At 38.2% G+C, this 12763-nt stretch overlaps 1 protein-coding gene across 2 annotated transcripts; it reads left to right on the top strand.

Annotated features, from left to right (window-relative positions):
- The first annotated feature begins 135 nt into the window (after positions 1-135).
- Positions 136-11218, top strand: LOC135472119 (pleiotropic regulator 1-like). 2 transcript variants are annotated; one of them, XM_064751479.1, is made up of 15 exons: positions 136-214; positions 781-868; positions 1750-1883; positions 2188-2241; positions 3226-3310; positions 3936-4008; positions 4521-4616; positions 5223-5315; positions 5898-6047; positions 6417-6518; positions 7200-7292; positions 8146-8264; positions 9520-9659; positions 10162-10355; positions 11023-11218. In XM_064751479.1, exons 2-15 carry the CDS (start codon positions 822-824, stop codon positions 11080-11082), a joined length of 1440 nt encoding a protein of 479 aa, XP_064607549.1. In that variant the 5' UTR covers positions 136-214; positions 781-821; the 3' UTR covers positions 11083-11218. The 2 variants fall into 2 exon arrangements, with proteins under 2 accessions (XP_064607549.1, XP_064607548.1); XM_064751478.1 differs by lacking the exon at positions 136-214 and having other exon boundaries at positions 775-868.
- The last annotated feature ends 1545 nt before the right edge of the window (positions 11219-12763 follow it).

Genomic DNA, 12763 nt, shown 5'->3' with positions numbered 1-12763 from the left:
AAAAAACACAGCCACGGGATATGACAGAACTGCAGAAGTCCATAAACCGTTCCCAACGGATGAAGATTAAAAATAGTCTTAAGATTTACCTTTTCTCATCATGACTTCCGGCATAACTACAACAACGACAACGCGTGGTAAACGTTTTGGTCAAGCTTCTTTGTATAGTTTTTGATTGTTTTCCTTGTCTGTTACCTACAAGAGGATGGTGGAGGTAAGTATACGCACTGAACAAAGAATATCTGAAAAATGACAAGAGTCTTATTGAGATATCGTTAGATTATTGATATTCTCAATAGACCTGCTCTCAAGGCAGTACATTATACAACAACAACATAACATTGTTTCGCAAGACATCTTCAAACGAATTTTAGCCCGTGATTCGTTGGTGATGCTCAATGCGATTTACTGTACTGACAGACTCGACATATTTGACAAGGGCAGGTGACTGTGTACGAAGAAAATTTCGGCAAACCTAAGGAGAGAGCAGTCTCGGGCTACACATCAGCATGATCAAGTGATGGTAGATACTGTGCATCTAGAACACCTTGCAGTATTGGACTGCGCCGGTAATAGATGCTGGTTCATTCCCTAAGAATCACCACGAGCCTGCTGGCCAAGTCTTTCAGTTTCTCAAACATTGCTCAGCACACCTGCTCATCCTAGCCGGGATTACTTGATATCAAATATAGTGGTGTTAAATCCTTTTCTTTTTCCATACTGCCTTAATAGTTGCAGTATTTGTGCATTCTGTTTTTAGGATGTGCAAAAAACATTCAGTGCACACACTGGTCTTCCGATCACTGAAGAGAACCCATGACATGTTTATATCAGATCAGGGTAACCCTCCACCTAAAGATGACAAAAGGTAGGCTTTTGTTTCTTGTGACATACATACATTACAATCTCAGTGAATAGAGCCATATCTAGAAGGAAACGGAAGGTTCTGATTCAAAATGTAAAGGTGACTTGGTGACCATGCATATAGATTTTTTTTCAAACTTCAACTCAGAAGGATGCTTTCTGAAAGTTTTTAAATGAGTGAAAGAAAATTGTGTGAAAACTTGACTTTTGCACATAATATCTTTGTTCAGTTTACTTATTAGTTTTGATGTAGCTTCATTAGTTTAGGCGCCCATCAATTCGGGAACCCAGACATTTCTGGAACCCAGACATTTCTGGAACTGAAATGGCTCAAGATATGGCTCTAGAATGAAATATATTTTTTTGTATATGTTGTTTTAAACATGTTTTCCTTAGAAATGCAGGTCAAAATCAAGCTGTTATGTTATTACACTGGATAACTTTCATGCATTGTCATTTTTGGTAATATGAAACATATTTCCACTCTAAAAATACTCGGGTTTGTGACCACAGAGTCCAAGTGCTGCAGCCACAGTATTATTTTATGTTTAATATAGTGGGTGTTTTACACACTAATAGTTTAAAGTAATTGTGTGCAATAATAACAGATAGAGATTTACAATGTTGTAGACATGGCAGTGATTTAAGGACTGACCTCTGTTAGATTGATTGCTTCCTCACTCAGTGTATTGAAACTACATGTACTTACTTTTAATGTCTTCAGTTACATATCCAAAATCATATACAAATATTAATTATACATCATTCACATGAAAATACTTAATTGACTATTATAAATGTTCTGAAATATATTATAACTTTGTCTCAATGTCAGGTATCCAGGTGTTTTGTTTTTTTCTGTGAATGTATACTTTTTCTTTACAGTGAACTTATAAAAAGACTGTGCAAAGTGCAAGATGAATATGGGCTGATAGCAGATGTGTCATCCAAACAGCAGGTTGCAAAGAGACAACAAAATAATGATGTCATAGAACCATATGAAAATGGGTCATGGAAAGGTAAAAGATAGATTTATCCCCCAGGTAGTTCGGAACATGGACCTGGGAGGACAACCACTTTTAACAGATAGTATAATTACGGAATGGAAATCCTTTGAAATATTTCTGTCAGAGTTGGTCATACATTAAGTGTTTGCATATGTCCTATCATATTTAGGAATTATTTTACTGGAAGTATGTGAAATCATTATTCTACTACTAGCCAGAGCCTGGGGGTTACTATGACTTTGGTGTATTCTCCACAAAGCACCAATTAAGTAAATAAATACAATAGCATTACAATGTGACACCTGTCTGTTTCCAGCTTCAGAACCGCAGCTGTCCATTCAGGGCACACATTCGTATCCAAATGGACCAGGTAAAGTATTGCCTTCAGATTATGTCTCAGTGGGGGGAAAAGCATTGCACTCCTGAAGAAGAAAGTATAGTAGTACTGTGACTTATATTTTCATTCTGTAAGCCAAACCTTTGTCCTGAAAGTCTCATAGGGCCCTCAGTGGCAGAGAGGGTTAGCATACTAGCATAGCATAATGACCCAGGAGCCTCCCACTAATGCAGTTGCTGTGATGCAGTCCAGCTCATAATGGCTTTCTCTCCGGTCAGACCTGGGAAGGTCTGTCAACAACCTGCAGATGGTCGTAGGTTTTCCCTTGGCTCTGCCCAGTTTCCTCCCACCATAATACTGGCAGCCGTGGTGTAAGTGAAATATTCTTGAGTATTGGGTAAAAGATCAATAAATTAGATAAACATATAAACGAAAGTCTCACTTTTAATGCAGTCTTGTTCTGCTGGCATCAAAAGGTGTGTTTCACAAATGTATTTGGAGAAAGTCATTCATTCATTTAGGATAATTGTTGCACTGAGGAATACAGATGTTATATTTGCTAACCCATGTTAAAGTTTTTGTATGTCTTAATCTCCTGTTTAGCTACATGGAGAAGAGTTCCAAAGTATGTAACCTGCCGTTTCTACAGGAACAAAATAAAAAATGTAATTCTGTGATGTATATGAAAGAGCAACTTTCATTGCTATTCATACACATTTAGAATAATTTAGACTACAAACTATATTCATTGAATTGGCCAATTTCAGGGCTTCTCAACAAGTATAATTTTTATCAGTCTACAGAGAAAAATGCCTTCAGAATATGCTTGAGTAAACAACTTGCAAACTGGCGAAAAGGTTTAAGAATTACAGTGGTTAAAGCGGTCTTCTGATTGACCACATCACAGTTAGTGCTATGGCAATCTCATCCATTTCTCCACAGCCGATATTCACATTGTTTTGTTGGGGTAAGTATTTATTTGTTTTTGTATTTTCATTCTCTGTTGTATTATTCCAGGAGTGCAGTTGACAGATAGTACAGCCATGACCACAGAGCCTAGTGGGCTGGAAAACATGCAGCTAATGTTACACAAGAAGTCAAGGTAAAGATAAAGTGTCTGATTATCTTAAGTGTCTTTTATCTGACTGTTCCTTAATATTCGTTAAATGTGGATATTGTTTAATGTTACTTCTAAGCGGCTTTTCTTCAGTGTTGTGACAGTGTGTCTGTTCCTTAATGTTAGTTAAATTTACATATTCTTCAGTGTTAGGTAAATATGACTGCTCCTAAATATTAGTTAAGTGTGGATATTCTTCAGGGTTAGTCACACAGCTTTTCATCAATGATAGGGGGCCTCTGTGGCTCAGTTGGTTAGCCCGCTAGCGCAGCGTAATTATCCAGGAGCCTCTCACCAATGCATTCGCTGTGAGTTCAAGTCCAGCTCATGCTGGCTTCCTCTCCGGTCACCAATCAGATAAATAAATAAATAATTAAATTCAATGATAATTAGATGTGGCCGTTCCTTAGTGTTAGTCAAATTTGACTGCTGTACAATATTAGTTAAATATTGCTCTTCTGCAGTGTAAGCCAAACACCACACACTGGTTCATGGTCCCAAGGGGGATAACTCTTAGCTTCATTAAAGCAGGCTATCCCCAAGAAGCTGTGATGTACTTTTGTGTTACTGTCAATACTGTATCTGTATACATTCTCTTGTGTGTTTTCAGAAGCAATGTAGGATCTACAGCTGCAGGTATCAGTGAGAATAGACAGCATGCTGACCACACAGACCCTACTAAGGTGTGTAAAGATTCATGCGTTCTTATCCAGCAGCATAACAGTAGCTTTGTCAAAAGTTAAGAAAAAATTTTTTTGTATCAAATTTTGATTGTTTACTTGATTGGGTACATTTTTTCTTTTGAAACTAGCAATGAGATAAACCCTTTAGAGAACTACTGTCACAGAAATTGCAAGAAAATCGATGATAATACACATTTATATATGCAAAAAGACCTGTGTATGCTACCAGGGCACAAGACCAGACAGAGTTATTGAGACAAAAAGGTTGTTGAGGTTTTCCAGTACAACTCTTCTTGTGTTGGCTGTGACTGTGAATTAGGAAGTTTGTCAGGTATCTGGCAAAGGTTGCTGGTTTACCCTGATCTCTTTACCCACAAAACTTGACTGCCGTCTTACTGTACACGTGAAAAATTATTGACCACACCAATCAGTCAGTCATATCTACATTTGAATGAATATTGGACCTGGTCTTATCCTAAGTGATTGCTATATATGGTATATTTGTTTGTCAGTCTTTGGTGTCCATTGGGCATGAGAAGATGCTGGTTCCCAAGAAAGCTATAACAATGCCCAAACCTCAGTGGCACCCTCCATGGAAACTATATAGGGTGAGTCAGACAGGTGAAAGTTGATGTCATGAGCACCACAGTTAATTAACTAGTGTTTTGATATTTAGTGAAGCCACCTTCACTGGGTACGATTGTCAAGTTGAACGGTTAAGACTTCTCATATTTTCATTCCACTTGTTGATACCACAAATCGCATTATGTGAAAGTAACTTAAGCTGGTAAATACATCCCCAGGAGTAGGGAAAATGTACTCTGCATGTAAATACCACTTGTAATCTGTCTTTTCTAAATGGTGTGCTGAATGCAAGATTCTTTATATTAACATTTGTATGGTACTTTGTGAGTTGTAGTGGTTTCCAAGGGACCATTTAACTCAAGAACTTGACAGCTGCTTTGTAAACACAGTAATTTTTATTACAGCTTAAAACACCATTCAAAGAAGAACAAAAGACTCTAACATCAGCTCTAGATTCTCATGAAATGTGAACCACATCATGCTTTCCATATACCTTGATGTTTTTTTGCCAAGGCTCTGAAATAAAGATGCTGTCATTAATTGTACAGTGGTACAGAATTAATAATTGGAATGATTGGTGGATATGTGTTTGTCTCCTCTTACAAAGAAATCTTGTGTTGGTGTTCCAGGTAATTAGTGGTCACCTGGGCTGGGTCAGGTGTGTTGCTTTTGAGCCAGGTAACGAGTGGTTTGTTACTGGGGCTGGAGATAGGGTCATTAAGGTAGGCTCTTACATGTAATAGTATGCTGTGCATTTTAGAAAGTAAAAGTCAAGCAGATAGATTTTGGATGAGTGACTATAATATCTGAGAGATTTTATTTATATGAAATATTTCAGCAAATGAACATAATCTTCATTTATAGTACATAGTGGTTTGGTGTTATACTTTTATTATTGGGCGTGTTACATGTACGCGTATAAAGTGAGTATATAAAGTGAGTATTTTCATCAGTTGTTCTTGAATACCATATTTCAGTTTTGTTTTCCTGATTTTGAGTGCATGTATTTTTTCTGTTAAGCAAATCAGTAAGTCTTTCATGATATGGTTGCAATAAGTAACTTTACCTGTACTCTTTATCATGCCTTGTCAGTATACTCAAAAGTTCTTCAGGGTATACAGTACTATGTTTTGTATGGAAATATTTCAAGTTGTGAAGTACTTTGATAAATTACACTGTAGTAATGTTATGGCCGACTGATTTTGATTACCTAATTATGCGGGGTACACTGTTTTCTGGGATCGCTTACTGTGTACTATCTTTTACTTTGTTGTACATAATGAGCATGTTTTCACCTGTGTCAGATCTGGGACCTGGCCTCTGGCACACTGAAGCTTTCCCTCACTGGTCATATCAGCTCTGTCAGAGGTGTGGCAGTAAGCAGAAGACAGCCTTACCTGTTCTCTTGTGGAGAAGACAAACAGGTGAAATGCTGGGACCTTGAGTACAACAAGGTATGGTTATGTATTCAGCAGTCAGCTGGTAATTCACCAACCTTCTTTGTTTTGATGTGATTTGACATCATTATTCCGCTTTACATAATCTGATGATAATAATTTTCATGAAAAACCAAAAATTTTCACCAACGTACATGTATTTTTTACTTTTTACTTCAGAGTGACTAAATTGCTTTGGAAGAAAACAGTACGTTTTTTTTTTAATGTATCACAGTTATAGTGAGTGTACAGTATATACTCCCATACAAAGTAAATGTACTAAACACTAATGAATTTGTGGAATAATTTACCATGAAAGCCACTTGTCACAACATATGTGGTGATTTGGATTATGAGATGATAACAGCTTAGTACCTCTTTCCATAGGTGATTCGTCACTACCATGGTCATCTGAGTGCTTGCTACGCCCTGGACATTCACCCAACCATAGATGTCCTAGTGTCCTGTGGCAGAGACAGCTCTGCTCGGGTAAGTCGTCTTCTGCTCCTGTCCATCACAACTATGGATGTGATGAAATATGATTTAGACCTGTGTGTTGTATAGTATAATACAACAGTGTTTCTGTGCAAAAATAATTTCATATAAAGTGCAATGAGATAATGAGATGGTACTATTTTTTTTTTTTTTTTGCACTTTTTCATGAATTGTTGTATTTGTATGTATGACGACACCTGACCTTTTTTATTACCTGGGTCAACTTCTCTTACATGTACATTTGAAGGTCAGGTTTATTTGTTTGATTGGTGTTTTAAGCCGTTCTCAAGAATTCTTCACTTATACGACGGTGGCCAGTAGTATGGTGTGAGGAAACTGGGAACAGCCTGGAGCAAACCCACAACCATCAGCAGGTTGCTGAAGACCTTCTTTGGTATGGTCGAAGAGGAATCTAACATGAGCTGGACTTGAACTTACAGCGACCTCTTTGGAGAAAGGCCCTGTGGTCATTGCGCCCTGCTAGCATGCTAACCACCTCAGCCACAGAGGCCCTTAAGGCATGATATAAGAATTGTTGATGAGAAATTTACATCATTGAAACATTGGCACCTTTCCCACTTCTCAGTGTTTTTCTAATTCACCATGTTGTCCATCAGTAGTCAATGAGGGATAGATACAATTGTTTTATTTTTGTTTTATTATTTGTGCATCCAGGTGTGGGACATGAGGACCAAAGCTTGTATTCACACATTGAGTGGTCACACCAATACAGTGGCTGATGTTAGGTGTCAGGCAGCAGAACCACAGGTAATTTGTCTCAGGTTTGGGGCATGAGGACTAAAGTCTATATTCACACATTGAGTGGCCACACCAATACAGTGGCTGATGTTAGGTGTCAGGCAGCAAAACCACAGGTAATTTGTCTCAGGTTTGGGGCATGAGGACTGAAGTCTATATTCACACATTGAGTGGTCACACCAATACTGTGGCTGATGTTAGGTGTCAGGCAGCAGAACCACAGGTAATTTGTCTCAGGTGTGGGACATGAGGGCTAAAGTCTATATTCACTATTGAGTGGTTACACTAACACAGTGGCTGATGTTAGGTGTCAGGCAGCAGAACCACAGGTAATTTGTCTCAGGTGTGGGACATGAGGGCTAAAGTCTATATTCACTTTTGAGTGGTTACACTAATACAGTGGCTGATGTTAGGTGTCAGACAGCAGAACCACAGGTAATTTGTCTCAGGTGTGGGGTATGAGGACCAAAGCTTGTATTCACACATTGCGTGGTAATACTAATACAGTGGCTGATGCCAGGTGTCAGGTAGCAGAACCACAGGTAAGTTAAGTTTCGGGTGTGGGACATGAGGGCTAAAGTTTATATTCACTATTGAGTGGTTACAATAATACAGTGGCTGATGTTAGGTGTCATGCACCAGAACCACAGGTAAGTTAAGTCTCCGGTGTGGGACGTGAAGACCAAACACTTTCATTTGATATAACAAAGCAGATTGAATACAATGCCACTGATTGAATACAATATAACTTTTGTTTGGTCACACAAATGCTGAAGTTGACAATAAACCTGTATTTCAGCGTATAGGAATACTATCTTCAGGGAGTTTCCAAAAATGACAGTTGTATATTTGTTGTTCTCAGATAATCACAGGAAGCCATGACTGTACCGTGAGGTTATGGGACTTAGCAGCGGGAAAGTCACGAGTCACCCTGACAAATCATAAAAAGAGTGTGAGGGCATTGGCCTTACACCCTACACAGTGAGTTGGGAGAATGTTTAATAACTTACCTGGTTTTGATTTAGTTTTGAAATTTAACACAATGAACAGTTTGTAAAGGAAAAAGGAATGAGTGATTCATAGTGAAAGCAGCCAGGGCATAATCTCCCAAACAAGACAGGACTGCAGATATAAGTTTTGCACAAGTTGAAATCTATCAGTACTGTTTTCAGTCCCATATTATACAGGGACAATTTAAATTCTCACGGTAAAGAGATACAGTAATTCTCGTTGTAAACAGATACAGAAATTCCCACTGTTATCAGTTACAGAAATTCCCATTGTAATCAGATTCAGAAATTCCCATTGTAAACAGGTGCAGAAATTCCCATTGTAATCAGATACAGAAATTCCCATTGTAATCAGGTACAGAAATTCCCATTGTAATCAGATACAGAAATTCCTATTGTATTCAGATACAGAAATCCCCATTGTAATCAGATACAGAAATTCCCATTGTAATCAGGTACAGAAATTCCCACTGTAATCAGATACAGAAATTCCCATTGTATTCAGATACAGAAATCCCCATTGTAAACAGGTGCAGAAATTCCCACTGTAATCAGGTACAGAAATTCCCATTGTAATCAGATACAGAAATTCCCATTGTATTCAGATGCAGAAATCCCCATTGTAAACAGGTGCAGAAATTCCCATTGTAATCAGGTACAGAAATTCCCATTGTGATCAGATACAGAAATTCCCATTGTAATCAGGTATAGAAATTCCCATTGTAATCAGATACAGAAATTCCCATTGTAATCAGGTACAGAAATTCCCATTGTATTCAGATACAGAAATCCCCATTGTAAACAGGTGCAGAAATTCCCACTGTAATCAGGTACAGAAATTCCCATTGTAAACAGTTGCAGAAATTCCCACTGTTATCAGATACAGAAATTCCCATTGTAATCAGATACAGAAATTCCCATTGTAAACAGCTGCAGAAATTCCCATTGTAATCAGATAAAGAAATCCCCATTGTAAACAGGTGCAGAAATTCCCATTGTAATCAGGTACAGAAATTCCCATTGTAAACAGGTTCAGAAATTCCCGCTGTAAACAGGCGCAGAAATTCCCGTTGTAAAGAGATACAAAGACTCGCGTTGTCAACAGATACAAAAATTTCCATGGTAAATAGGTACAGAAACTCCCATTGTAAACAGATACAAAAATTCCCATTGAAAACTGATGGACCCTGTTAATGTTAACAAAAATGTACTGTGTTTGTCAACAGGTACACATTTGCCACAGGCTCACCAGATAACATCAAACAGTGGAAATTCCCAGATGGAAACTTCATTCAGAATCTGTCGGGTCACAATGCTATCATTAATGGTCTGGCTCTAAACTCTGATGGAGTTCTGGTTTCAGCAGGTGAGTTGTAGGGGAATTATTGATGAATTAAGCACACATTTGTGCCTTTTGACTCTCTTGATGTGATGTTCTTAAATACCATAGTTGCTTAGACAATCATGAAGGGATACAGAATGGTTGCTAAAGCCTAGAACAGTGGTCATTGAATAACTGCCCTATGTAAAATTTAGCTTAGCTCATGTAGGCATAACCTGAACTTGTCATTGACACCAGCCATTTAGCAAAGATTGTGTATTCCTTTAACTGAATGTTAAGACAGATGGTGATAAAATGCTTGTGAAATGGTCATGAATGTTTTGCATTCTTGTGGCTGACAATGATACCATGTATTTCTGGGACTGGAAGCCCTATGTAAAATTCAGCTTAGCTCATGTAGGAATAACCTGAACTTGTCTTTGACACCAGCCATTTAGCAAAGATTCTGTATTCCTTTCACTGAATGTTAAGACAAATGGTGATAAAATGCTTGTGAAATGGTCATGAATGTTTTGCATTCTTGTAGCTGACAATGGCACCATGCATTTCTGGGACTGGAAGACAGGGTATAATTTCCAGCGGATTCAGGCAGCCGTTCAGCCTGGCTCTATCGATTCAGAGGCGGGAATATTTGCCTGTACATACGACAACAGCGGCAGTCGACTGGTCACATGTGAGGCTGATAAGACCATAAAAATATACAAAGAAGATGACTCAGCAGTAAGTTTTAACTGTAGTAGTTTTGTACTAAAGCTGGCATTTTTGCTTGCATTTGTGTAAGGGCCCCAGGACACCGTCGTAAAGTAAAATATCCTGAAGCATTTTAAACAACACTGGTTCAATAAATATAATCAACATTAAGATGTCTTTTGCCATGGTGGGCTAGTAGCCGCATCATAAGCGTTTCAAGTAGTACATTGCGTTGGGAAAATACACTTGTAACGGTACCTATTGTATGATAACCTGAGCCCTGTTTCACAAAGTCCACATAGCGCTACATTCATGTGGCCACCATGGTGACATAATGCCTACTCTACTGGTTGCCATGGAAGTGACGTGCATTTAATCCTTCAAGCGCTTTGTGAAACGACCCCTCGTATTCTTGTTTAATTTTGAATGTTCTTCATGGTAGAGCCAAAAACTGTACGTGCCTTCCATGTAATTGCATTGTGAAATCCACCTGTCAGTATTTCAGTTCTGACATCATATTGGAAGATTGGTCAGATGCATAGCGAATGTGGGGAAATGTTGAAAAACTACAATGCTATTGTATTAATCACATGGATATAAATATACTGTAAGCCATGTAATTATCAGAAATTTGCTTTGATTTGAAATCTTTCAAAAATCTGTGTAAATAATGAGATATTTGTATTTTTTTCTTCAGACAGAGGAAACTCATCCTATTAATTGGCGCCCGAACATCATGAAGAAATCCAGATATTAGAAAGACCCTGTATTCTTCATATCATCACCCTCATACCTGGCAGAGTTCATTTTCTTATCAGAAATGAGAAACACTCCGCTGCATTTTCTGTGCAAGAGTAGGTAACACTGGAGAGCTTTTTCTATTCAACAATCAACAGAGATGCATCTGTCAGTGTCTGGAATTGTAAGACTTTCATTTCCAGTGGATTCACTTAGCAGAAAGAATGGACTGTATGGACAAAGAGGCTGGAATGCTTGCATGTGAGGTTTACAAGGCCATTTTGATACACACATACAGTGTAGGATGACTCATCAGTTTTGTGTCCACATGTCCCATTCTAACCATGTATATGCCCAGTTCACCAGGGTTATCATGTCTTATTAGCACACCTTTTATGGTCTGCAAAACTGTCATGAAATAAATGATGTAAATAAAATACATTTTACTATAATCTTCATTGGGAGAAGCTGTTTGATGAATGTGTGTTTGGCCAAGTCTCAAAGAAATAAAACCCAGAATTGATTTTCTTCTGACTGGAGTTCTCCAGAATACTTTTCTAATACAGTGACAGTCAGTTTTATTGTTGGAGTAAACCAGTGTGCCCAGAGGAAACCAATGTGCCTAGGGTAACCAGTCTTTGTTAAAGGTAAACTGTCCCAGTTTTATTTCTCACTTCACATAAATGAGTTGTATACCAGTGAAATGGAAAAAAAGTATGAAAACAATAAATTGTATCTGGTTAGTTGTTTTAGGTCTGGAAATTAAAAATGTAACTAACACCACAAGTCCTTAGAAAAAAAAATCACATCGCTTGTCTGTCCATGAACGACGCTAGTGTGCCAAATATGTGTAACAGTGGTACTCAGGTTTAAAGGCACAATGTCAGCTACATTGGATGTGATCCATGTTTTTTGACAGGAAAACTGCTTTTGTGACCAGGAACGTTGAAAATAGTAGGTACTGCTTCCGGTTTCAACCGTTGTCAGATATTTTTACTTTCCTTTCCTCTTTGGAATGCCATTTTTAGTCTGTAAGCTGAGTCAAAACACGTCTACTTGAAATGGTTGGAGCATAATTTTGAGCGTTTATTCAGCACGAAATGGTCTCGTCGCATGGCAATTATCCATTTTTGTCACATGGAGCGATCCAATGGGAAGGCATGAAAACTAATCCCATAGTGTGCGATTAGCACAACTCATAGCTACACGAAATGGCATTGCTCCACTGTGACGTCATGAACTAATGTCGTCAAGGGCAGATAAACATGTAAAGAATACCAAGCTTCATAAAACTCGTCCTATCGGCGAAGAAATTGTTATTTTACAACATCTGGCGATTTCAATTCTTTACATCACTTTGTAAAGAAAGTTTGCCCCATGTTTCAGATACCTCTAGGATATGCTGTGTCAGTTTTGCGAGAAAATCAACCTGGACAGTTCACCTTTGTAATCAACAAGCTTAACTATACATGGAGTATAGAGTTTAGCCTTCATCGCTGTTGATGGTAGCTAGTTTTGTCCGGTAATGCATGGTCACTATAAATACGGCAGGATGAGAGCTGTCAAGAGCTTATTGCCACCAATATCCTGAGATCAGTCGATCTGCACTGAGACGTACTGTACTTGTTGCTGAATGCAAGATGTGACAGAAAGCCACAACTCCATCTCCTGTGTTCATGTGATAACACCTCTCCATTTTT

The sequence above is a fragment of the Liolophura sinensis genome, chromosome 8 (genome assembly GCF_032854445.1).
Source record: "Liolophura sinensis isolate JHLJ2023 chromosome 8, CUHK_Ljap_v2, whole genome shotgun sequence".
NCBI lineage: Eukaryota > Metazoa > Mollusca > Polyplacophora > Chitonida > Chitonidae > Liolophura > Liolophura sinensis.
The sequence above is the reverse complement of the archived record's forward strand: the minus strand, read 5'-3'. Positions and strand labels throughout refer to the sequence as shown.

Excerpts from the sequence above, each read along its gene's own strand:
- LOC135472119 (XM_064751479.1), top strand. The coding sequence starts at position 822 with ATGTTTATATCAGATCAGGGTAACCCTCCACCTAAAGATGACAAAAG. Across the intron at positions 6,519-7,199 it reads GCAGAGACAGCTCTGCTCGG|GTGTGGGACATGAGGACCAA; the intron begins GTAAGTCGTCTT and ends TTGTGCATCCAG. Across the intron at positions 10,356-11,022 it reads ACAAAGAAGATGACTCAGCA|ACAGAGGAAACTCATCCTAT; the intron begins GTAAGTTTTAAC and ends TTTTTTCTTCAG.